At 46.6% G+C, this 26,088-nt stretch overlaps 4 protein-coding genes across 7 annotated transcripts; 1 reads left to right on the top strand and 3 right to left on the bottom strand.

The window, feature by feature from the left end:
• Positions 1 to 23: 23 nt before the first annotated feature.
• Positions 24 to 2,195, bottom strand: LOC135808977 (tripeptidyl-peptidase 1-like). Its single transcript, XM_065322232.1, has one exon. It carries the CDS (start codon positions 2,076 to 2,078, stop codon positions 432 to 434), a length of 1,647 nt encoding a protein of 548 aa, XP_065178304.1. The 5' UTR covers positions 2,079 to 2,195; the 3' UTR covers positions 24 to 431.
• A 1,445-nt stretch (positions 2,196 to 3,640) lies between these two features.
• LOC135808975 (filamin-C-like) lies at positions 3,641 to 9,775 on the bottom strand. Its single transcript, XM_065322227.1, has 3 exons — positions 8,774 to 9,775; positions 6,073 to 6,848; positions 3,641 to 5,398 (listed from the first exon to the last, which is right to left on the bottom strand). The coding sequence occupies exons 1-3, from the start codon at positions 9,384 to 9,386 to the stop codon at positions 4,274 to 4,276; spliced, it is 2,514 nt and encodes an 837-aa protein (XP_065178299.1). The 5' UTR covers positions 9,387 to 9,775; the 3' UTR covers positions 3,641 to 4,273.
• A 357-nt stretch (positions 9,776 to 10,132) lies between these two features.
• LOC135808976 (uncharacterized) lies at positions 10,133 to 18,431 on the top strand. Of its 4 annotated transcripts, XM_065322231.1 has the most exons (7): positions 10,133 to 10,473; positions 11,012 to 11,121; positions 13,754 to 13,834; positions 14,936 to 14,990; positions 15,392 to 15,474; positions 16,389 to 16,613; positions 17,326 to 18,431. In XM_065322231.1, the coding sequence occupies exons 2-7, from the start codon at positions 11,116 to 11,118 to the stop codon at positions 17,374 to 17,376; spliced, it is 501 nt and encodes a 166-aa protein (XP_065178303.1). In that variant the 5' UTR covers positions 10,133 to 10,473; positions 11,012 to 11,115; the 3' UTR covers positions 17,377 to 18,431. The 4 variants fall into 4 exon arrangements, with proteins under 4 accessions (XP_065178303.1, XP_065178302.1, XP_065178301.1 ...); XM_065322230.1 differs by lacking the exon at positions 10,133 to 10,473 and having other exon boundaries at positions 10,704 to 11,121; XM_065322229.1 differs by lacking the exons at positions 10,133 to 10,473; positions 11,012 to 11,121 and adding an exon at positions 12,395 to 13,332.
• Positions 18,432 to 20,511: 2,080 nt separating this feature from the next.
• Positions 20,512 to 24,882, bottom strand: LOC135810762 (keratin-associated protein 5-9-like). Its single transcript, XM_065324221.1, has 5 exons — positions 24,638 to 24,882; positions 22,671 to 22,805; positions 22,026 to 22,211; positions 21,410 to 21,592; positions 20,512 to 21,160 (listed from the first exon to the last, which is right to left on the bottom strand). Exons 1-5 carry the CDS (start codon positions 24,638 to 24,640, stop codon positions 20,966 to 20,968), a joined length of 702 nt encoding a protein of 233 aa, XP_065180293.1. The 5' UTR covers positions 24,641 to 24,882; the 3' UTR covers positions 20,512 to 20,965.
• Between the last annotated feature and the right edge of the window lie 1,206 nt (positions 24,883 to 26,088).

Genomic DNA, 26,088 nt, shown 5'->3' with positions numbered 1-26,088 from the left:
CAATACACAGCAAAGTGGTCCAGTCAACGGTCATGCAGGTTCAATGTATCACTCCAGAGTCCTGCACTGTTCTCCATGGAAACTGATGACAGTAGCAGAAGCATGAAATTCAAGCAGCAGAATTTGTTAATACAACACACGTGTGACAGAATTGAAAGGTTAGCACAGTGGAGTACCGGCAGGTACCGACTCAGCCGAAGCTAAAATGGCTTCATCACACCACAATGTTCAAACAGTGGCTAAGGAGAGCTGCAGGACCTAGTAATTTAGGTAAGCACATCAAAACAAATCAAAACGGAGGTAAAGTCAGAGAAGAGAGCATTGCTAATGGAAAGAGAGGTCCCAGAACACATGCCTGTCAGCATACTAGTAGCTAACTGGCCAGGAATACAAATAAAACAGGGGTAAGACGACAGAGACGACTAAAGAGCCTATTGAGCCATGGCCGCCTTGAGTAGATTCTCATAGTTTGGTGTGCCTAGACCGGTGACGGCATCCCAACCTACAGCAGCACACCAGCCCTTGTTTAAACAACCACCACTGCACTGCTCGGTGATGTCAAGAAGGGCGCTGGCGTGGCTGTACAGGAAAGGGTTTAGAAACCCAAGCTGCTTTTTACCACTGGCAAGAAGTGCATCGTTGATCAGGGCAATGATTCCGGCGAATGTTGGCGTGGCGCACGAAGTGCCGTCAACTGGCTGTGGAATGAGCTCATCGACGATCATGAAGTCCATGGCCATGGCTGCCACATCGGGGAATGCACGGCCAGTGCGGTTGTAAGAGGCCGCCGGCAAGAACTTACTTGTAGACAGGTAATGCGAGACAGCAGCAGTCTGATACTGCGGCTGGCTATAGACATTGGAGAACCCTCCGCTGCTCAGAAGTGTGGCCCTCTCAGTGCCGATATCAAGCAGACCTTCAGTCCCACCAACAGTGGTGACGTATGGACTAGACGCTGGGAAAAATGGCAGGAGCACATGGTTGCGACAGTTTGCACCAGCATCTCCGCTGGCAAAAAGCAAGGACATACCACGCACTCCCTGCTTCATGAACTCTTGATTAGTACGATCCATGTAGTCAACCGACAGTGAGTTCTCCTGGTCACCATAGCTGACACTCATAACTTGCGGTATGACAGTGGCATTGGCAATGTCTAGCATCCACTGCAAGAACGGTTCCTGCTTCTCATGCGCACCACCTGTGCTCCAGAACCAGGTGGTTGCATTGGCACCCAAACTCATAATGTACTGCACGTCCAGATTGGCTTCGCCACCGGATGGGAACTTATTCGGTCCAATGACCTTGTCGACGTCAGCGCGATGAACAAAGCTAGAGCCGAACAGCTTGAAGAATTCTGACAGATCTGTCTTTCCATAGTACTGTCCCGTGAATTGTGCAACAGCCTGGATGTTGATGCTGGATTTGCCGGCAATGGCGCTACCCACATTGTAGCGTTCACGCAAGCTGGAAGGAGTCTGCAGCTCTACGAGACCGTTGCTTTTCTTCACTCTCTGAGTCCTCTTAGCGACAGGCGGAAACCGATGGACATTGCCAACAAAATCAATGTGACCAATCACAGACACTGGCAATGTGTAGTGGTGAGTAGCACGTACAGTTGTTTGCTTAGTTTCGCCATGACGAAACACACTGAAAGTCACGTCCAGCAGCGAATTGGCCATGTAGCATGGCATCACGCAGCTAAGGAACTCCTTCGCTTTCGTCCAATTGCACTTGTTCTCAACGTCCAAACCAGCTTCTGACAGCCATGTAGTGATGGTGTCAATCGACGTCTGCTCGGGGGAAATTAAATCATTTATTTCATTGTGGGAGAGAAACTGGCGATAATGCTTTGTGCCGGGTGTAGATACTTTCCAGAAGAGATCCTCCAGTTGCTGAAGATTACGCTGCTTCACTGCGAAAACCAAAGAGATCCCTTCGGTTTCTTGGACTTTTTTCTCTGCTGTCCAACCTTCTGGAACTGCAATACTTTGACCCGCCTCCACTCTCATTCGCAGGCCAGTGAAAGCCTGGCTCCCTTGAAAGAGAGCCGCGCTCACCAACAAGACCCAGCTGAACATAGTAAGGCAGGAGAGAGAAAGGCGAGTGGGTGGAGGAAGAGAGACAAGATGTAATTACTATTATAATTATAAATCGAGTTGTTCCACCTACACTACAGTGGCAATGTGCACAACACGAGGCCAAGGTACAAATCAAGCGTACAACTTTTTCAAAAACAAACAGAGCATGCAGCTGCACATGGTCATTCTCATTCTGAGCTGACGTACAAAAATCTCTTTCACCGTATACGTATACGGTACTTTACGGTATATTTGTAAAAAATGTACCGTATAAACCGGGTTCGTACCTCCCGATCCCGGTCCGATGATATGAATAATTGTATTTTTATTTTTTTTACTATTGAACACTCACTGCATGCATGATGAACTAAAATGAGGAGAAGACTGTGATTCGACACAATGGGCATTAATGGTACATATCCAGCAGGACGGAGTGGGTGGGACCTGTGAAGCTCAGCCGACCAAGGGTCTCGGCATCACAGCTGCACATGTGCACCAAAGGAAACAAAATGGGGAGTGGAAGTGGAAGGGCGGGGACTCCCGGGGGAGCAGGAGAGCAAGAACTCTAAGCCTTACTAGTGTAGGGGTAGGAAACCAGGAAACTTACTTGTTATTCCAAGATATGAGTGCAAACAAGTACAAATATAGCAGTATCAAGATCATGATGCTGAGGCGAAAGTAGAGGCTGATTGCCGGGCAGATTTGACGAAAGATTAGAGTGAGAATGGAGGAGAGTTAGAGAGAGATAAAGACAGATGGATTGGGAGCCGGTTTGATGAGAAGTATCAACATGATCAAGAGTATCATGATTGTATAATAACCTCCCAGCAGGGGCAAATTCTTGACATGACCCATATCGGCATGTGGGTCATGATTAATCGATTATAATAAGTAACTCGCGGATATTGTGGCCATTATTATATCCGCGAGTTACTTAGAACACTCTGATCACCTATTCAATATCGCACAAGTGGAGAACCCCTCGATAGGCTACCTGCCTCTGGGTCATCCCTCAAATAAAGATAATAATAATAACGCACCCATAAAAGGGCCACACTGCTTTATGATTGTACTAGTAGTACTATACTACACGTCAAGTCCAAACAAAAAATTATGTCATAGTACTGTACAAGTAGTATTAACATTTTACAAGCCTTCTTTGATCTTGCTTCGAACTTCAACATGACAATGAAAGAAATTCTATCCAAGCCTTCAGCACTGATTCAGATTCAGCGAAGGTGTGGGACATGGTGAGCTTTTTTCCTCTAAATTCTATACAATGATAGGTCCGTCGGAAGGTACGTTAGGGTATCACGGTCAGCCATCTGAAGTACAATTTACTAGTGGGGGTGACTCTCGGCCGAAAATTTGAAACTTGATTTGGAGCCCTATTGCGAGACTACGTTATTAATTCATGCCGGGGGGGGGGGGGCCTTAGCCGGCCTAAGTGGAGCAAAAAGAGTGGTATGGTCAATACACGGTTAGTGACCATAGCCTGTCCGATGCGACCCCTGGCCCTGATTGATTCATATTATGGCGTCAGATGACAACGGCAAACAGTGTATAACAAGTTACATGGCTACTTGAAGTTGAATGGTCATGCAAACGGATACACACTTCTGTGGGCTGGTCCTTTTAATAAGAACTCGGGTGTCCACCGTCAATTCCGTTACCGGTAGCGAAATAATGAAATTGACAGTGGACATGCGAGACTGACCGCAAAATAGCTATGTCACGGGCTAATCCAGTCATATTTGATGATAGCCATTGCCAGAGCTAGAGAGCCAGGCTAATCAGATCCTGATTGAAAGCAGCAATATTCTCATCGGGTTGGTGTGCAATGCTCAGCAAAACACGCCAGCATATTCAATACAGGGAGTAAGAAGCTACATGTTTGCCTCAAGCCACTTGAGCCGGATCATGAATGTACAACACTGCGCCGAAAAGTCTGACTGGGTCAGAATGAGATCAAATATACGCACACAGAATCCACTCGCAGTTCACTTATCAAGCCACCGGGGGCGGGGGAGTCAGAGCACAATCGTTTTACAAGTAAGCCACTGGAGAAGTGCTTCCAGAGCGTAGGCGTTCAATGACGTATATGCAGTCTCGCGACAGCCGGGGACGATGGTGTACCAAAGGTATTGTTGTGGGGTTCGAGCACAGCCACCTGTGTCTGCTTGCATGGTTGTGACTCACACACTCAATCCCAGCTCATTCTGAGAGGGATCATAGACAGTCAGTAGGAATGGTGAGCCTGGAATAACCTCGTCCGCCCAGGTGATGTTGATCTGGTACTGCCCACACTCGACAGGATTGTACTGGACCAGGATCTGCTTGTCATTGGACGGCAGTCTAGTGGTGTCAACCTTGAATCCACCCCGTGGGCCCTGTACACGTATGCCTAGCATACCGCTACCTGCATCAGTCACATCCACTATGAAGTCTCCACCCTGGCCAATCTCACAGTTGGACAACCCCTGACCGAATGCCATCACCATGGACGGCTTCGGCGGCTGCAGGACACGTAGCTTGAACGGCGAACCGGCAATGTGCACCCCATCATACTTGATGCTAGTCGTGTATCGATCCACAGTGGGTAGGTTGAGTCGACACAGCGTCTTGCCATTCACAGTCTGACTCAGATGACCCTTGTAGCGCTTTTGGCTGTCGCTGGATACAGCCTCCACACTCAAGTTCCCTGGACCAGCCTCCTTGCTCTCAACATAGAACTGAACAGGCTTGCCCAATATGCTGTCCTTGACCCGTCCACCGAGGATTTTGCAGCGCTCCGGTGCAAACGGCTGCGTTACTCTCACTTGGAATGGCGAACCAGGTACGTCTACGTTGCCATAGCGAACATGCAGGATGTGATTGGATGGCGAGTGCACGGTATAGGCACAGCAGTGGGTAGCCGGTCCGGTCTGTATGACCTCAACCGGCACGGAACGGCCCTTTTCGTCTGCCATAGATGCTGATAGCGGCGCTAGACCAGTGCCTCGTGTTATCACCTGGAACTCTGCCCGGTTACCAAGCTCGGCATGTGCCAGGCCAGTGCCCTCCAGGAGACATTTGCTGACGTCAACGTCGTTGGCAAAGTACATGCGCAGCGGACAGCCGGGAATGGCTGCATCCGCCCAGCCAAGGTCTAGCGTGTAGTCACCAGGCTGGCTGGGTGCCAAGTTGAGCTCATAGCACCCGTCACCGAGGTCATCTACACAGAACTCGGAGTCATCAACGATAGCGCCGGTAACATTGACCTGTAGTTGTCCTGGGCCAGCACGCTCACAATTGACAATCACCGAGTAACTGTCACCGATCTAACACAAGCAGAGCACATAAAAATAGAACACTACAATCACGTACAGCATAAAAAAGCATATAAAGTTATGCACATCCTAAGTGCTAGTTGTGTTTCTCAACACAATAGTATAGCCGGTGGTAACGCGGACGTGAGAACTTTACTACTTTTTAAATTTATACATACATATCTACATACTTCGAAGTACTGGTGACTTAACTACTGGCACTGCTACAGTCAGATCTCCATTAATACCTGGGGTGGTGAGCAAACTAAACCACCAAAAATTCCCTGTACAGTATCTCTGAGCAATGTCCACCTGTTTGTGAGGTAACCGGATACAGAACGGGAAATCTGACTGTATCATGCTTGAGCTAATTACAACATCTACAAATGTATCAGGTAAAGTAGATTACAGATAAGTAGACCATTAGGAGCCCTAAACCCAAAAGAGAGAGAGAGAGAGAGAGAGAGAGAGAGAGAGAGAGAGAGAGAGTGAGTGAGAAAGAGAGAGGGGGGGGGGGGAAGAGAGTCAGAGAGAAGAAAGAGAGACAGAGCGGAGGATACTTGTAAATTGAGATGGTGTGTGGTCAACCAAGGATACTTGACGACTTGTGCTACACAAATATAAGCAACCATTCTCTGAGACCGCATTACCTCAATGTAACATTCACCACCTAGCGGCATACTTACTTTGAAGAATTGCCGATGGACATCATTGCCAATCAGGCGGCACTGCGTTGCATCCGGTTGATGACCAGCCACGCCAATTCGAAATGGAGAGCCGGTCACATGCCGATCAGCCCAGCGTATACTGATATTGTAGTAGCCCGGCACAGCGGGTTTGAATTGTACGGTGTGTAAACTACCATCCTTCTCCACACTGATGTCCAGTGGTCCTACTGGGGCGCGGGAGGGCGATGCCGGTGACCGGAGGCTATGCGGCGATTCAGAGCCATTTAGTGCACGGCCTGACTCATCATCAAAGCGCTGTGATAGCAGATTCACATCTACGGTTAGCCGACCAACGCCAGCTTCAGCCGTTGCGACATGAAAGCTGACTGGTTGCATGGTGAGCCAACCATCCGGGAACAGGCCGAGCACTTGACACCGCGATGCCTCCGGAGCACGGCCAAAGCAAAGCCGATGGGGATTACTCGGGAGTGCTTCACTGCCAAAGAACAGACCGAGCAAAAATGTGTCCGGCTCTGACGGCTGAAGGCGCACCCTGTACACTTGCTCGCTCACGTGCGATATCATGGCTTTGCATTGTGAATCGGACGTGACGGCGGACACGCGTGTAGTTAGTGGTGGTAAAGACGGAACAGTGCACGCACTGGCGTCCACCAGGAACTCAGCTGCCTGGCCAACAATGTAGCTGCCATCTACAGCCTCGGGTATCGTCAACTCCTGAACACGCACAGCCGTGACGTCCATATCAGCATCCACCGTAATAGAGAAAGGACTTCCTGTAACAAACAAGAGTACAGAGTACAGTGTACAGTGTAGGTACAGGTGGAGATCGGCTATAGCGTTGGTCTTTGAATGAGCGACATTTGACCACTACAAACGATTATCACTACATGCGATTGTCCTGGTTTGGGTGAGAGTAATAACTTTACGACGTAAGTCATGACGTCATGTACACGAGACGCGCGCTCGTGAGACCGTGAGCATGATGTACAGCACAGTACACGCACACTGAAAAACACTTATTATTTTGCACTGTACTTGGTGCGTAAAGAAACACGTACATACTTGTAAGTATGTGGGAAACTTACACAGACTGGACTGTGACTGTGCACTGCACCGAAGTGGATTCTGAGTACCAAAGACTTGGCAAGAGACCATTGTATGTATTGCAGTACTATAAACGATCCCAATTGTGTGCAGTCAGGTGGTTTTGATATGAGAGTTTGATCACAATAGCCGATAATTATATTACTACACCCGGTTATTATTATACCAGATTGAATTTGACTGTAACAGATTCTTTTCAGGCTTTTGAATCGTGCTGTGACTATCTGTATAACCAGTATACTACTATAACCGCCAACGCTATAACCGATCTCTACCTGTATAATGGCGGTTGTGATCATGTGTGAATGCATTTCAATTTCTCCTCACTATTCCGGAATTCCATCCATCTATTCCATCTCCACCACACGCGCTCTCTGGCCGACCTCACAAACCAGCAACATGACTCCAAGTTGTAGATACTGACAAATATTTGTTTTCCTCCATACCGCGCTGTTTCGACCACTATAGGTCTCACCAGTGAAGGTTGAGAATAAAAATGGCTAGAATAAATTTGAAAGCACAATTTTATACAGGAATAGTGAAACCAACAATTATTAATGATTTACCAGCTGATCATGGACAGGAAATGTGTTCTGACTTTTCAAGATGAGCGTTGCATGCAAAACAAATCATTGATAAACAGGGCAAATCCGCTGAAATACTGGTACATGTATTGGCTAATCCGAATCTGCTGTGGCCCTGTAAATATATATGAGCACACTCACGACCCTCGTAACATGTCTGGTGTGTGGAGTGGCGGGGGGGGGCATGTGTGTGTGTGTGTGTGTGTGTGTGTGTGTGTGTATGTGTGTGTAGGTGTGTGTATATGTATGTGTGTACATGCTGTGTCACTACGAGTGCAATGTGTGAACAAGCATTTCCTGGTGACACCATCACATTAGACCTGCCTCAGGTTACTATCTATGTCCAGTATGGCTAGGAAATGTGAACGACCCTGCCTGAAAATAGTTCTTTGAACGACCCAGCCAGTTGTAATCTTCTTTAGTATGCTCCAAAAAATGTGTGAGCATTCCAGAAAGGGTGTCTGCTCAAGCATGCTGGAATAGGCCTATTGAAACGATCCGATCAGTCATAATAATAATTATAACGTTTGTGCTCTTCCCTAGTGTTCTAGCATTCCTGTCTCTGAGGAAGCTTGTTTGGATCAATACAGCCGCTGGCTTTCTAATCATCAACTTCCCTGCTCAATGTGCTCATACACTGATGCAGTGCTGTTCAGACCCGATTTCCGAAAAAGGTTGCCGAGTGCAGACTAAAAGCTTTCCTTCCTTTCTGACCAGCATTGAGTCTTTGCTGCACACTCATTGTGAGTTGCCAGGTACTAATATCCCATGCAAGGTACTAATATCCCACTTCCTACAGTAAATATTGTGGGAGTGCATTGGAATCCTAAGGGTTATGTGCCAATTTGCCAAGGTGCAAGAAGAACGTATTGTTTGAAAGAGTTTCTTACACTACCATATCCAGTGTCAGTGGCCAATGTGACTATGATTCTTAAACCGAACCTCGGTGTATAAGCGATATGTTCATGCTGTAGAGGCAAGTGCATGGGAAACACTGCTCGGAGACATACCTGGTATTGGCTCGTCGGCATAGGTGATATCAAAGCTGTGCTCGCCGACTGCACTGGGTATGTACGTTGCTTTGTACGTGCCATCGCCATTGTCATGTAAGTTAAACTTCGGTATGCCCTGGGTGGGTCCGGATGCCCGCACTATCAGCTGTCCCTTGCCCGCCGAGCGCGTGTCCACACTGAACTGCACCGGCTGCGTTACTGTCCAGTGCGTGCCATCTCCAATTCCACGTACGACGATCTTCTTCGGTTCCGACGCGGACACGAACCTGAGGCGGAACGGAGATCCGCTAATGTGCTTTCCCGCCCATGTGACTGAGAGGATGTACGTGTCCTCAGCAGATGGTGCGAAGCGCACAATCCATCCTTCCTGTTCGCCTTTGAGCAGCTCAGCTTGCTCGCACTCTGCTCCCTTCTGGTCGCTATTCACTTCACAACGCAGATGTGTGCAGGCGTCCGGAGCGCTGGTGTTGATTTTGATTTCCACCGCCTGACCGACACGATAGCTTTGCTGGCTGAGATCGTCCGATGTTGTGAGATCCCTCAGAGCTGCAGCGCAGGCATCCACAGCTGACTGGACGCGGCGAGCGTTAGCTGGCCTTGCAGTGGACATCTGGGATGTGATAACTACAAACCACTTTCAACTGACTGATCGCCACTCTAATAACACTAGTTATCGTAAAGTAAAATTTTCGTGGGCCAGATCAGAAAACACACAGCTCGAAAAATCAAAATACACGAGCAGGCGACTATGTCGCTCTAACCCGAGAGAGACCAAGCGAAGCACTGACTGGGTGCTCCCACCGCTTGCTCCTCCAACCGGGAGTGTAAACGTACGTGATAACATGGAAGCCCTGCAACTGCTGTTTTTACACCCGCACGCCGCACCTACAACAAAAACCGAGAAGCGAGTTAGTGCTCGTCGGGTTTGCCACAGTGATGGCATAGTGCACTAAGTGTCATGTAGTCTACGTCGCCTGTCGCAGATTTTTTACTGTTGGATTTTAGCAGTGGTCGGATGACTCGGCCCCGGTCCTGATCACACAACACTCAACACAGTCAACCCTGTTTCGCGAGTTCGACATTGTTTTATTTTGTATGGATATGACTTGAAAGATTGAAGTACAAAGTCAGAACTCTGACAGAAGATTGCATGCCACTGACATGCATAAGCATGCATGCAGTGACTGTGTAGCCTCAGCTCAGCCCTGTGCGTAAACATGGTAAATAAAAATCGTATGTGCTTGACGGCACTGTCACATTCATTTTTCCACCGTGATGTTTGCATTTCACCTTCTTCAGCCAGGATTCAGTCATAACGACAGTTACAATATTACCTATTCAACATTACGTCATTAGCATCTGCTCGCTAGCCCAGGTCTGATCAGGCAGCGTGGAATTATGGTCGAGCACGATCACGATCGGATCCTTTTTCTTAGTTTCCGCGTTCACTTGAGGGCAGATAGCGCGAGTGCACCCGATAATCGCAGGGCCAGGCCCACTGCCAGGGTGTAGCTGTTCATCAACTTTATGTCTCTTTTGACACATTGTCACTGTGCCTTCATGGCTTCAGCCCTTCACTTATCTATTATAATACTATAGTCATCTTGATGCTGATGTCGATCGTCAGGATGGTAGTCTTGATAAGTGGGGCTTGTGTTGGACACCTGCCGTACTGCATGCAAGGATTGAAATCGAAAGTAAGACAACTACATGTAACATAATGTCATTGTAATTTACGAAGTACTGTAAGAGGTGGACTAGTCGACTGGAGTGGAGGGGTTGTGTTCCTGCCAATCCTGGCTTGGTAGTAAACCATGTGCTAGCCCTGAGGCCTCGCGAGGGTTGTTTTACAGTCACTGATTGTCTCAGTCAGTGCAGTCAATCATCATGATCATGGAGTGCACATAATTATATACTTGAAGTAAAAGAGTGTCAATGGCACACCGACGCGTCATTTCCTAGCCCCTAACTTCCCCCTGAGCTATCACAATCCCTCGATCACCTAGACTCTCAAAATACTCAATGCCACGGGTTCAGTCAGCTCAGGAATCGTGCAAGTACATGTAGGACCCGGTGACACTGGAGATACTAATAATTATTATGGTGATCTGGGGATTTTCAGTCATGCACAGCCGCAACATTATTAATTTTGTGCTGTGAAGTGTAACCATGGCAACTACTAACTGTAAGGTAAAGGTCAGTATGATGATGTCTCTCTTTGTATACACTGTGTAGATCTACACTGACTGCAGTACTGCTACTGCTAGCGCTGGCTGTATCAACCACACAGACATTGGAGAGAATGTACAGTGAACGTGTAGTACGTCTAGTACTAGCTGATGGTGGTGAGTGCAGAAGCCTTGCCATACTTACAAATACATGTAATGCACTCTGATTCAGGTACTATTCTGCTCTTTGCACTGCCATACAATCTAAGCTACAGGGCCGGCGGAGCCGCTCCGGTCGGTCCGGCCATGGCCGGACCAACTTTTCGGCCACCGACCATCTTTTTTTACGACGCAGTAACGTTATGTTGTGATCATCGATTGCATGTACGTAGATCTACGCGTACTTGCGATCTCGCTCTGATCTTGCCGTGCACGCGTGCGCGCTTGATCGAGGGCTAACGTTAGCTGTAGCCTGTAGACCTAACGTCTGTGGGGCTGTGCCGTGGCGCGAGTCGCGCGACCTGAAACTAACACGTGCCATGATGGATTCTACCAAGAGTACATAAACCTTTTTTACACAGCTAACAGAGCCTAGCCTTTCGCCTCTGTTGTGTGTGTAAACCTTTTTTATGTACTCTTGATTCAACATAGTCATTGTAAATTTTGTAGTCTTGAGGGTTTTTCGTCGAGTGCTTCAGATTCTTGTACTGAACGAAGTAGTTTTTCAAATTTTTCTTGCTGTTTGGTCAGCTTTAATACAGTGCATGCTTAGCAGCTATGGCTTTTTCCAGCAAAATATCTGTGCCAGAACTGCCAGTCCACCCAACCACTTCCTTCGCGTTTCCTCGGCGGGAATTTGGGAAAAAGACAGTGGTGAAGCGCTCTTGTCAGGCGTCATATATGGTTGACGTACGATGAGCAAAGAGACGTTGTGTTGTGTCACACATGCGCAAGTGCTGTGCTGGCGAAAAAACTTGGCCGGACCAATGAACAATTGCTTCCGCCGGGCCTGAGCTAATCAAAGCATTGCCATAGTATTGGTCCTACAGAGGTCTGACTGTGAAGCACAATACATAATATCACTTCTGCGATGCAATGAGCGATACGAGTCCAATGTTCTGCAAAATGCTGTGCTACAAGTTGCTGCAGTTCCATCACAAGTTACTGTAGTTGAACCATGTAAAGAAGTTGTTCAACTAATGTTATTTCTGCAACGAGCGATGCACATCACTTTCTACAAGGCAGGCACATATGACACAAGTGCTCCAGTTCACGTACAGTTTTTTTTACAGTCTGTGACACAAGTATGAGCAGGATTTTGCTGCGATGTGCCTTGCATTGTGCATTGAAGACTCTTCGTGTGATGTGATGAAGACTTTTTGCATGAAGATCATCGCATTTCAGAATTGACATTTTGCATCTTGCTTTTAAAACACTACTCAGACAGTAGTGCGGTCAATCATCATGTTAAAAAATGTCTTAGTGCAAGAAGAGGACAAAATAGTGCTTTGCCTGGATTTGTGAGCCCCCAAAGGCTATACTACACAATAGGATTCGTAAAATTACAATGAGGACAGTTGGAGTGCCCTCTAAAATTGCTCGTCTTGTCAGATTTAGGGGCCGGGCTATTCCTAATAACATTCCAGACACAATATCAGGTCGAATGTCATTGTCATAATTTTATCACCATACGGTCTACACCATGCGTTGGTGTAAAATGTCCATTGCTGTGGCATTTTTTCTTTTCTTTTTCACAGTAGAAACCTAAAGGTGACAGAAATATCTACCTCTGGCTGTCATTTTTCAAGAAGCACTTGTGCTTAGTGTGGTTAGAGTGCAAGTAAATACATTCAGTGTACATCACACCATCCTGTCATCTAGGATGTATGGACAACTTCATAAAGCAGTAGGTGTAGAAATATGAGGCGTGTGGCGAACCTACACGTGTAGAATGTCGTGCAGTGTCCCTCGCCTAGTACAGTTGTCGCTATCTTCCCCCTTTGCTTCCATGCATACTCTACCAGTCACGAGAAATTCTCCTGTGATACTGTGAATATATAACATGCCAGGCTAAAGTCTCTGCAAGGTGAACACCACACTAGAACTTTATTCTCAACATCACGTGTGAATATATAGACTTTCTCAGTTTCTATCACATTGTGATGGGACAGTCTACCTGAAAAGCATCAAAAGAGGACACAATCAAACTTGCAGGATTCTTTACCGAATGGTTCATACCAGGTAGTTGTCTGAGTGGAAGCTATAACATCTGCAACTGCTTCTTTGAAACTGTTGACCATGTATGATGATAAAAAGCGTGTGGAAGTTGTGGGGAATGTCAAGACATCCAAACCACAAGCTAGGGATCATCGGCGTGTTCTATGGAATGTAAGCAATCAGCACCACAGTCCCTATTCACCCAGTCCTGCAGCTGATACGGCTGGGCTAACTGACCCCGATCAATGCTGCACACAATCCCATGGCAGTCCGAGTGAACTGCCTGCTAATGTTACTAACGTTAGCAGTCTGCAACTGACTGAACCTGATCAGCGCCCTGCATGTACACAGCCCTATGAGGAGGCTATCCAGGCCGGGCAGCAGCTTAGCACTGCGGACCAACATGATGAATATGAGGTCAGTCTGTTCTACGTCATTCCTCCATCAGCTCGTACCGTTAACATTGCTACTGGATGAGTTACTGTATGGCTTGTTTCACTGCATTGTACCTGCAGATGTTGAGACATTTCACGATGACCCACTTCTTGTCATAGCTTATACATGTATTTAACTTTGCTCTGTTGCTGTGCAGGCCTGCAGTATACTGGTGCGCAATATCCCACAGGACAAAACACGGTCGGATGTTGAAAGTTACTTCTCTGAGATAGGAGAGGTGAGCTGACTGTCATCCTATTTAGTGTTGCAATAAGAAAGTTGATGCATTGACGCTCTCCTCCTGGGTGGTTCACTTCTTTGGAAGCGGATTTGATATGATATCTGATATAGCCAAGTGAGATTTGTTTGATTTACGGGCCGCATCGTTCAACCAGTAACTTGGGCTGTGCTGGCAAGGAAGCAGACAGTTGCAATTCGTAATCTCCATTGTCTGTTTGTGGATGTTCTCCATAGCGTTTTTCTTCCTGCCTGCAAAACTTGACGAGTCAGCTTCACTAGAGTACCACTGCGAACACATCGCCGACAGTCAGCTTCACTAGAGTACCCACTGCGAACACATCGCCGACAGACAGTCGACTAGAGTACCCACTGCGAACACATCGCCGACAGTCAGCTTCACTAGAGTACCACTGCGAACACATCGCCGACAGACAGTCGACTCCTGATATAACAAACACCATTGTGCAAGAGAATTAGTTCTTTATAGCCAAAGTTCGTTATAACAGAAGTGCACTCACACCATACGTACATATACAAGCAGCAAGTGGCCCATGACAGTGCGAGTGCACTTGGTTTGCATGCGGCTCTACAAGATTTGGTGAAAATGTTTCGCTATAAGGGGTCGATTTTGTATGGGTTCAAACAGGGACATGGACAAGGATTCGCTATATTATCACGAAATTCGCAATATGCGAGTTCGTTATAAGTGGAGTCGACTGCACTACTTTTCACAGCAAATAGAAGAAGCTGAAACACTAGCTACACTGTTCGTTGTTGGTCTCTAGCTCCGGGATGTCGGGAAAGCCCACTCCTAGCGCCTACCATTTATTCAATCGAATAACTTTGAACTGTTAGACCCTTGGTATAATATTTTGATTTCGGCCAGGTTTAAGCCTTGAAATCTGTAATATTGCTGTAGACAGTGTCCAGCTGATAAGCCAAATTCCTTGGAGATTTTTGTAGCTGAGAACACACTAGAAGTCCATCCAGAACTCGGTGCAGGTTTTCACATGATTGTCTAGCTCTCAGCATGCACTGTTCCTTGCACAGTCTGTAGTCGTATAACACTGAACGCTGTGCCTGTCTCTTTGCAACCCAGGTACGCCGTGGTTGCAGCACCATGTTCGTGAACCCAGCTACAGACAAGTTCACTGGTACAGTCCTAATACTTGTCTTGAAGTGCATGTGCATGTGCAGGCTGCATAGTGTGTGTACACGCAGTTCTTCCTCACCTAGAGTAGGACGGTCATTCTGTATATTTATGTACAGTTCAAGTTAATTTTTAGTACATGCGTTTGCACCCAAGATGCAAGGGTATGTTGGGTGTTCCGGCTTCATTGCGATTTTAAAGGGTACATAATTATTATTGCAAGTAACTTGAAATCTGCCCTACTGTCACTGCGTGGTCACTGCCTCTATCTGTCTCAGGTGTCTGTCCTATCTTGTTCCCTTCATTGGTCGGCCTGGATTCTAGATAAAACCATGAGCATGGAGTTATAGGGTGGCCAATCGCTCGTGGGTTTGTCTGATTTCGTTTCTGCCTGGCATCATGCAGGTGTTGCCGATGTGGTGTTCAAGTCCTGGGCGAGCGCCTTACAGGTCCTTTCTTGTCAGTATCTACTAATGAGACCTAGCGTAGTAAGTACCCAGTACATGTGGATACATGCCGGCGGTATGTTATACTTCGTCAAATACGCCCAGACAGGATGGATTTTCAGATTTCCCCAAATTCAACCCGATCTAAACTCCAAAGTTTATTGTAGGGTGGTGCATATTTTTGCTGTGACAAACATTCTGGAAGTACGATCTGTGTAGCACCCATACACCTCCCTCTGATATTCTTGCACTCGTTTTAACCATATGCCATTAGCCACACTACCAGTACTTGTTCCTCTCCAGGGGCGTAGCACCCGCTACGACTGGTACGACCATGGCCGTACCACTTTTCGAAAAGTGTGGTCCGTCCGGAACGTGCAAAACCGTAATAAAAAAATCAGGATCCATCGTTAACGCGTTGCATATGCGAATCAGACCTTTTTCTACTGTAGACTCGTACTCGTAGATCTGCCATGCATCTGCCATGCATCTGCCATGCATCTGCCATGCATCTGCCATGCATCTGCCATGCATCTGCCATGCATCTGCAGTCGTATTGAGTACTGTACCCTACACTATAGCCTAGTGTACTCGACTCCACTGCACGTGCACACTGAACAGTCCCAGAACGCAGGATTTTTTGTCTTTTTTACAACATTTTCCCGGGGGAGGTCCCCGGACCCCCCTCCAAAACGGCCTTTGGCCGCGCCAACCTTCGGTCGTACCACTTCCAAAACCCCTCCTACGCCCCTGCTCTCACTATGTGCGGATTTAAAAAAAAAAAAAGAACCTACTACTACTTCGAAGTACTGCGAACTATTATCTAGAACAGACATGAATTGAAATAATTATAATCCACTACACAAATCAATAGTGGAAAGTTGTTTGGCACCACCATAATAAGTATTATGTCAACAGTATCTACATTACTCGGTGTGTGTCCGTTCACTGCTCAGATTTCAGTGGAGCCTGCTGAAGTGGCCGGGTATGACCGTTATGAACATGCGAGGAGGACCTGTGGGAACCGCACTCTGCCACCGCTGCCCATACAGCTCCGCAGAGTCAACTTGAGAGGCAGTCCGCTACACCGCATAATGCCAGTGACGGAGAATGGCGAAGAACTGCAAGTCCTAAGCTACTTCTCCAGGATGACGTGTGCAGAGTTTGATGATGCTTATTCCGTAAGTTGATAACCCCCCCCCCCCCCCCCCCAACATAATTATCTGTAGTTTGAGCGACATCATGGATCTTATGATACTTGTGAGAGATCAGACCCGGCGAGGTGGAGTAAGGAGGTCCCGGGTTTGATGATGGTTCCAAATATATAAAATGTATCTCATATAATATTCTACTTTTAGTCTCCAATCCTGCGCCATCCCCATATGACCATTGCCAAGAAAGGGTTGGAAGCAATTTTTGGAATCTTGCACTAGCCGGCCACAAGCTACATTTCCAGGCACAATGGAATGCCGGCTTGGTACGATAGCGCGACGGTAAGACCATTGGGCAATACGGTCTAACCACATTTCGACAACGAAAAGCACCAACCGCCCAATCTGGGAGGCTCAATTTTATCAAGCGAAGCTTCCCTCTCATTACTTATTCTTGGAATTATCACTAATATCCATGAACATCCAAAGTTGGAAGGCCGTTGGTCAGCGCTATCGAGCAATGCTCAAGCTCACTTCCTTGCCGTGGATTGTCTCAGTACTCCTTGTCAGTCTGGTGCTAACTTGTGCACAGCTGACTGTTCAAAATCTGGTTTAGTTGGTGGACTCTAACACATAACTTGCGTCCCACCGTTTTCCATGTTTTCCATTTAATATTTCCTTGGCTCACCATTCCGGCGAGTTCTTCATGTCCGGAGCTTTGTATTTTGTCTTTTTCTTCTAGCTATCCCAGATGGTAGATGGACTCGTTAGGGATGATGGCAGCGAAGAGTAGCCAGGCACTGCGCATCAGCTCAGGATTGCCTCTGATATCTGTTACCAACCTGGAGACTAAAATTGCCTACACTCAAGCAGTCACTGTGTCTGGTCTGCGACTGGTTTTTGATGTGGTTGTGTTTCGAGTATACCTATAGCATTTGTGTTGCTTCAAGTATGGCTTTGATTTGGCATTGCGTTCCAAGAGTATGGATTTCTTTTTGTTTGCCGTCATGTTTCCTGTCAGTATATGTTCCTGTAGTGTTGTGGCGTTGGCATTAGCATAAGGCTTGTCATGCTGCACAAGTAATGCATTGACGTGACCGTGTCCGGAGCTATTTCTTTCCCAGGCCGCACAAGCATTCAAGCTTCTTTTGCTACATACTACATTCACCACAACAAGGCAACCATTTTGTGTCGTTGTTGTCTCGTTTGCATGCTCGTCTTGTCAGTGAACGGTTTGCTCCAACTCCGACTAAGCAACCATGGTCATCGTTGTTGATGGATTTCAGGCTTTTTTTTTTTCAGCTGTTGTTCTGGTAAATAGCACTGTGACGTGCCACTGCACAACATTTGCATCATTCTCTGTCATGCTAAGCTATCATGCCTACTGCACAGCACTATCTATTCAAAAATTAAACAGTCATTTTCGTTTTAATGCAATGAATAAAGCTATGTGTGCACTCATATCACAACCATCGGGACGATTCAAGTACATTGTCACAATGCACTTGCCGAATTTCCTATCATTTCTCACCTGTATAGTCACGTTTTATTACCAGTGCACTTTTTCCCAAGTTTGTGCTATTCTTCTTACTTCTCTTGTATCCTCGTTTTTCTTTTTCACTCCAAGTGTATAAATCCTATTGTAGTTTCATCATTCTCTTTAGTCACGAATTCCATTGATAATTGTGACAAGAAAACGTTCTGGAATACTTGAATCGTCCCGATGGTTGTGATATGAGTGCACATACTTCAAGTAATTCATTGCATTATTAAGATTATTGTGTCCATGTCGTCATTTACGTTTCTTCGTGTAAGTTTCTAATCAATAAATAGCCCTTTGAACCTAAATAGTCGTTTTCACCATGTCCTCGAGTCAGCACAATCAGTCATGTCGATCTCATTTTCATTTGTCACTGCAGCTGGCAATGGTCTTCACCAGAGCACTTCCGGTACTACTAGCATGATACATCCCTCAGTATAAACACATCATGTACAGCGCTGGTAATCATTCCCTTCCCGTTGTCAAACCCAAGACTTTGAACACCGAGTGATCTTCAAGGAGCCCAGTGGTGTTTTCAAAACCAATCTTGAGAGGTTTGAGAGGTTTGAGAGGTTTGAGAGGTTTCGGTTGCCAACCTACAAATACAAGTACAGTAAAACCTGGTGTAAGCGACCTCTGGGTTTAGCGACCTCTGGGTTTAGCGACCTCTGGGTTTAGCGACCACCTGCTCTTTAGGACCGTTTTTCCACGCACCGACAGCTGTACACAGACACTGTGGGACCTGGTTCTAAAGACCACCTGGCTTTAACGGCCGCTTTTGCTTGCACCGTGGGGTGGTTGCTTAAAGGGGAAGTGCATCGATTTTTCGAGTAGGGTTCAGAAGAAAGGCAATTCGATATCGGTTCGAATGGCATATCTCTCGCTTCCATACGATAAGCCAAACTTGCCAAATCGCCAATTGTATACTCACGTTGCCATAGCGACCAGCGCAGTGATGACGTACGAAAGGCTTAGCTCCATCACAGAGATGGTCGATCACTGCAGAAATTGGTCATTTTCATGATTGTCTTATTGTATCCACGATGTGAAAGAAGCGCTGTGTTCAATGCTGTTAGTGCCGTGAACTGTTTATCGGCCTTCTCCTACATTTCCCTTTGCTGACTGTGCCTGGGAAATGGTCCCTCTAGGAGAAGATGCTTGGTATTCGCGATCTCTCCTGAGACATTTTCAGCAAACTTTTAAACCTACGACATTATTTCATTCGTCAATCTCCACCACCCGTCGTCTCACCTGGCTTCAGAAGATGTTACGAGAGATAGGAGAGTCGCCAGGAAGCATCACATCCATCTTCAGGAAGTGGAAAGAGCAAACGGCATGGAGCTTGGTTGGGGGAAATGCTGAACGTCTGATTCGTCCCAACCAAGATTTCAGCATTTTGTTCGTCACTATTTCCGCTTGTCTGCTGATGTTTTCGCACTCCAGCTTTCTCCTGTCGGTGTCACGTCCCAGTACGCAACCGAGAGGACTACTAATAAACAGTTCACTGCACTAACAGCATTGAACACAGCCCTTCTTTCACTTCGTGAATACAATAAGTAAGTAAATAAGTAAATTATCGTATCCGTTCCCGAAGGGAACTCACGACGGCCGCTAACACCCGATAAACCCTAGCGGCAGATGCAGCGCCTAACGGTGGGGGTGAGTGGGTAAGTCTCACAACCACTGGCACAAGTGCCGAAAGCGACCCCATTAGCTGCATCCATGTACCCCTTGTGCCTGGCCACAAGTTCCCAGTTGACTGTGGGTAGCAGCACGGCTGGAAAAACCGCTCCCAGGCAGGACTTGAACCAGGTACCTCTCGTATCTCAATCATGGTCTTTGACCAACCCACTGTGCCTGCCTGGTCACATATATTAATTGAAAATGACCAATTTCTGCAGTGAATCGACCTTCTCTGTGGTGGAGCTAAGCCTTTCGTACGTCATCACTGCGCTGGTCGCTATGGCAACGTGAGTATACAATTGGCGATTTGGCAAGTTTGGCTTATCGTATGGAAGCGAGAGATATGCCATTCGAACCGATATCAAATTGTCTTTCTTCTGGACCCTACTCGAAAAATCGATGCACTTCCCCTTTAAACCTGCTTTTACTGTAATACAAAATTTCGGCCCTGTAATTTTTTGGGGCATTTCACGATTTTTGACATTTTTGCAGCGATTTATTTTCGGCACGATAAATACTAGTACATCACCAAAGACAATGTGAAAATTTTTATTAAGCGTTTTAATTTAGGCGTTTTGGGTCAGTACTGTGAATATAGCCAAAATTACATAGCAGCCACAATGCTGTATACTTACAGTACTAGGCGTCTCAAGTGATATTGGCACACGGTGGGAAATACGGCATTTACCAGGCTGAGAACTTGATAATGGTGATAATGTGCACCAGGGATTGAAAGACCTGATGGCATATCTTGACAGAATTATCAAGCAATCTCAATTAATTTTGCAGAAAAACAGACTAAATAGAGTGTGGATACAGAACTGGGTATGCTAGTTTAAAACTGATTTCTGAGGACATCTTTTAAATATTGTCTTGTGAATAGAAACAAAGCTGTTGGAGTCACATCGCCCTCATCTCGGGCTGGTGCACGTGATATCACACTTTTGTTGTGAGTCACTTTCCCTTTCTCGCTGCTCCAGTGTGGTACTCTTAGTGTAAACACTTCCAAACAAGGCGGTATTGTAAAAATTTCACCAAGTGATATCGCGGCCGCTCCTTTCTATTCGCAGTGGAGCCAATCCACGTGACTCTAGCTTGCGGCGAGGCTGAGCTGAGCAAAGCCTACATGGGACTAATCACGGCTTTGTTTCTTGTATTGTTACCGCCGTGTGATACTCTCACCGTGTGTACTTGCTCCTCTTGGAGCAGGTGTTCTGGATGGAGGCACACTGTCACCAGCCCCAGGTTGGCGCAACACAATCTCACAACAGAAGCAGTTGATAGCTTCGCACTGGGGCATTTGACATTGGCAATGGCATTCTGGAAATGATGGACATCCAGGGCAAGTTGGACACTGCGTGCGGCAAGGGAACAAACACATCACAGAGAACATCAGAGATATACATGTATACGTATGAGTAGTTATTCGAGTGAAAAAGTGACACATACAGTCTTCTGAGACAATGTATTTGACAGGACTATCTGCCCTCGAGCATAATACTGTATCACATGACAGAACACCTACTAAGACCCCCCCCCCCCCCCAGACTGTATTTCTTGTCCATCATTACCCAATGCCATGCAACATTGCAACAGCACTTACAGTGAACTCAGGGCACTGGAACTCTTCATCAGAAGGCTCACAGCATGTCGGGCATTCGGGCAACTCTGGACACGACGGGCACGCTGGATACGACTCTGTCGGGCACGTGGGACATGGACACGTGAACTTGCCTTTCTTCGTGTAGAAGCAACCACACGAGTGGAACTCATTGCAGCGGCAACTCTGAATGCAAAATGGAAAAAAATATCATTTGCATCAATACTGCTTACTTGTGCAACATTTCGCAATCAAATTGTGTACTCTGGGTATGACTAGCCTTGTACAGCAGTATCCAGTGTACTCTGGGTATGACTAGCCTTGTACAGCAGTATCCAGTGTACTCTGGATATGACTAGCCTTGTACAGCAGTATCCAGTGTACTCTGGGTATGACTAGCCTTGTACAGCAGTATCCAGTGTACTCTCACGGTATGACTAGCCTTGTACAGCAGTATCCAGTGTACAGTGGGTATGACTAGCCTTGTACAGCAGTATCCAGTGTACAGTGGGTATGACTAGCCTTGTACAGCAGTATCCAGTGTACAGTCTGGGTATGACTAGCCTTGTACAGCAGTATCCAGTGGTCAAACTACACTGTGCGGCAATGTCTGTCTTACCTCATAGGACGGACAGTAGCGTATCCAGCACACCTTGCATGACTTGGGAGTCTCCCGGCAGCCACAGCCCTCGCCTACAGACTGCACGGCCTGCGCACACGTACCGGTCTCCGACGTACATGCTTCATGATCACAGCACCCTGGTAGTTTAGGACAGCGTGGGCAGGAGATTGTCTTGCCTTTACTCTACATGAATAGCAACACAACACAGCCAACAGAATGTGAGGACACACAGATGGTATAGGCCAGAGATTTGTTCATGGCACCTCAGAAGTATGAGTAGTCACTCTTGTAGCCGAAGGGTTAAAAGCCATGACTCTATTGCCTTGCCACTAGATGACAGATACCCTGGTGGAGCCTGATTGTCAGACTCATGCGCCTATGTAGGCAAGACATGGGCATGGTGGTGCTCTGGGTCATCTACATAATGTTGGGCCAATCTTGGTATGCATGCCTTCGGATGCCTACCCACAGAAAAATACACCAAACAACCAACCAACCCCATTGCTGCTGAAACAACAAATAGACTCTCGGTGACCTACGCTTGTTCATGCCACTCTACAGTCACCAGTTCATGAGTTCAATGAGTGACCAAATCACTGCAATCTAAGTACACAGTAACACAGTGTAGCATGGCTATGTTACCTGGCACCATTTCTTCAGCAGCAGAATCAGTACAATTGCTAGAATGTACACAGCTGACGTGACAACAATGATGGCAGAAATGGGAAAGGCCGGCTGACTGGCGGGACCGATTGTTGTTCCTTGGACAGTGGGAGCCTACACAATGGTAAAAAAATCCATGGACCTTTGAACTCGGATACTGAGCCAGTAAATATTATTAGAATAGAATATCTTGTTACAGTCGTGGATAGTTGCTTCATAACTCGTTTCCATGTGATTTCTTCTATTTTAATCATGGACCTTTTCAAAAATAATTTTCAATGTATACGCCAATAAGGCCTCCTAAGCAAAAGTTATGTATACTCGCCAGTTGACTGGAAATATTCACTGTAATTTCAGTCAACTCCACATATAAGTGACGAACTCGCATGTAGCAAATTTTATGATATTGCGAACCATTGTCCATGTCCCTGTTCTACCCTTTATAGCGAGTAGTTTTTCGTTTACAACAAACCATATCTCACAAACCATATCTCACAAGACAGCATGTAAGGGGCCATCCGTAAATATCGATAGTTTTTTCAATCCGTGAATTTTACACCCACCCCCCTACTTTTTACGGAATAAAATATTGATGACACAATCATATACTGTACCTACATGTACATAAATGTAGGTGGAGTCCATACACACGCAGGCATACGCTCACCGTGTCATTCATAACTAGAGTACAGCAATGTATTTTGGCAGACTTATGCCAGGAATGTTGTCCAAGAATCACTTGCTCTTCAGCTCATTCCAAATACATCATACCCTTTATGGGCAAGCTCTTTGAAAAACTTATCTTTTTTGGCAGCTGTACCAAACAAAGTAGTCTGCCGTGCCATTTTCGTTAGGCAGCTGTACCAAACAAAGTAGTCTGCCGTGCCATTTTCGTTAGGCCACGCTCCACATGGGAACTGTTCCAACCATTGGCGATGTAGCAATTCTTCGATGTGGAGTTCAAATAAGAGCTGGACTTGACCCGGATTAATCAGGTATTGTGATACTTCGAATAATTGTGCAATAATTATACTTGTGAATAATATCTGACAAACTTCCCTCTTTCTTTTGCTTCAAGAGTTTCGATCTCCACTACATTTTTTGGAGGCAACAATCTACGTGTACGTGTGGTTCGACGCACGCAGACCCACGCACACGCAGTACTGGGCGCCAGGTCCGCGTGTCATCGATATTTTATTTACTTTGAATTTCGGCTGCACCCACCACCCAGGTACGAAAATTTCACGGATTGTAAAAACTATCGACATTTACGGACGGCCCCTAAACTAAGTGCAATAATGCTGTCACGGGTCACATGCCAGTCATGATGTGTTGCTTGTATGGTGTGAGTGCATTTTGGTTATAAAGAACTTCGGCTATAAAGAACTAATTCTCCTGCACGATGGTGTTCGTTATATCAGAAGTCGACTGTATGCCACAGTCAGTTGTGGCAATAAAAGCAGACATTCACTCTCAGATTTCATTTCCTACACTGTCCCATATGTCCAAACTTTTGCAAGAACTTCAGTCTGAAACTCAACTTGTATTTCAGTTCTGAATCACCGGTGATGTGTTTCATAGGCACCTAATAAACTGGTTTGATCTGATATTCATTGCATTGTAATGCGAAGTTCGGATGACCAAAATCCAGTCTGATGTGCGGCTTATATTCCGAATGGCAACACAAATGTGAAATTTAGGCCTGAAAAGGTGTGTGCGTGCGGCCTATACCCTGGTGCGGCTAACACTCCGAAAAAACGCTGTAAGTGTAAGCAGTGAATGCATGTTTTTCGTAGCAGCAGATTGTTCACAGTGTAGGTGGATGACCAGTTGCCCAACGCCTATTTCAAATGCCTTGGGTGTGGTAAATGATCAACATGTACCCATTGGCAGATATACTTCTCATGCATGGCTTTGTTAGTTTCCAGCCTATTCTCTGCACTTACCATTAATTCCTACAGTACATGCGTCCAAACAATATGCTTCTGCCAGGAACTCTGAATGCCTTCCAGCTCGCCTCTTCTACACATCGGCATTGTCCCCCTAGCGGCACTGCTTGAATGCCTTCTTGGCCTTGCTAGCGTCTTTCTAGGTCTGGCAGCACTTACTCAGCGCAGCTTATGTGCAGTACTTTACAGCCACTGGCCCACTGCTCACTGGCCATTCATTCCCGCTGCAAACTGCTAGTCGACAGTCACATGAATCACAGCGCGAAAATAATAAAAATTGATTCTTCTTGTGACCAGGTAGATCTACGTACCGCGGAACTATCAATCACCAAAAAAGAAGAGTGAAGTTAACTGAAGGGGGTACTGAAGACTGAAGTGACCATGGTGACCATAGTGACCATAGATCTACATGATGATTGATGCGATGATGGTGCGTGGTGCAGTCAACATGGTCAAGATGGCCAGATAACCATGATAACAATGTCATGATAACTGCTGAGTGCTGGCGTGCTGCACTACCAGTTTTTGTGCGTCTCGAGCTAGCTACAAAAAAGTTTGTAGCTCGCGCTTGTCTGCTCCAGCTCCATGGAAACGCATCATCACGTCCAAAAACAATGACTGTCACGACGAAATATTTTTTTTTAATTATTCCGTGCGATGCGTCTGTACTGTACTGTCGAGTGTCGACCATGGTCGACTGCTCTGGATCAGGACACACCTGCGCACCTGACTCCTGTCCTGAGCTTGACACAGCTGAGACTGTGAGAGTTGACAGATCAGCACTCCGCGACTTTTACTTGTGGAACTCTCATTCTCAACAACATCATAATTATCACTATCACTATCAGCCACATGCACTGCCTGTCTGTCGACATGCCCAGCGTTTTCACGAAACGCAGAATCCGTCAAGAAGCGCGGCCCCGTCCCCGACAAGTCAGACGTCAGTTGGTTGAAAACCGGGAGTCGTGACAGGCTTTCAACCAACTCCCTGGTTGGAAAAGAGCAGATTTTTGAATCTTTGCATCTCGTGATGTGATGGCAATATGTCAATCACGCCTGGACGACATGCATACCAGTGCCAAGCAGTAGTGGCTGCATGAATGTGGTTACGTGTGCCAAACAGCCTGGAACCGCACACACGCGACTGCTATCATTATCACAGTACTGGATGAGCAGGGGCATCCGTCACCCACGTGACCCAGCCACCTAACTTCACAAAGACACAGCGCTCAGCACAGAAGAAGGACAGTAGCACGGAGTAATGCGAACCCAGACGAGATCAGGGACCACACTCGTACTCCCAGTTCCAGGTTTAGTAGCGCTGTCCGGGCATGTCCTGGACCTGGGTCTACCGGGCCGTAGATCTACTGCCTGTCGGACTTATGCCATGGGCATGGCATGATGTATCAGACTTCGGCCAGACACTGATCCATGCAGCGCGGGGATAG

This window comes from Sycon ciliatum, chromosome 2 (genome assembly GCF_964019385.1).
Source record: "Sycon ciliatum chromosome 2, ocSycCili1.1, whole genome shotgun sequence".
Taxonomy (NCBI): Eukaryota; Metazoa; Porifera; class Calcarea; order Leucosolenida; family Sycettidae; genus Sycon; species Sycon ciliatum.
Note: the sequence above shows the minus strand (reverse complement) of the source record. Positions and strands in the feature narration are given on the sequence as shown.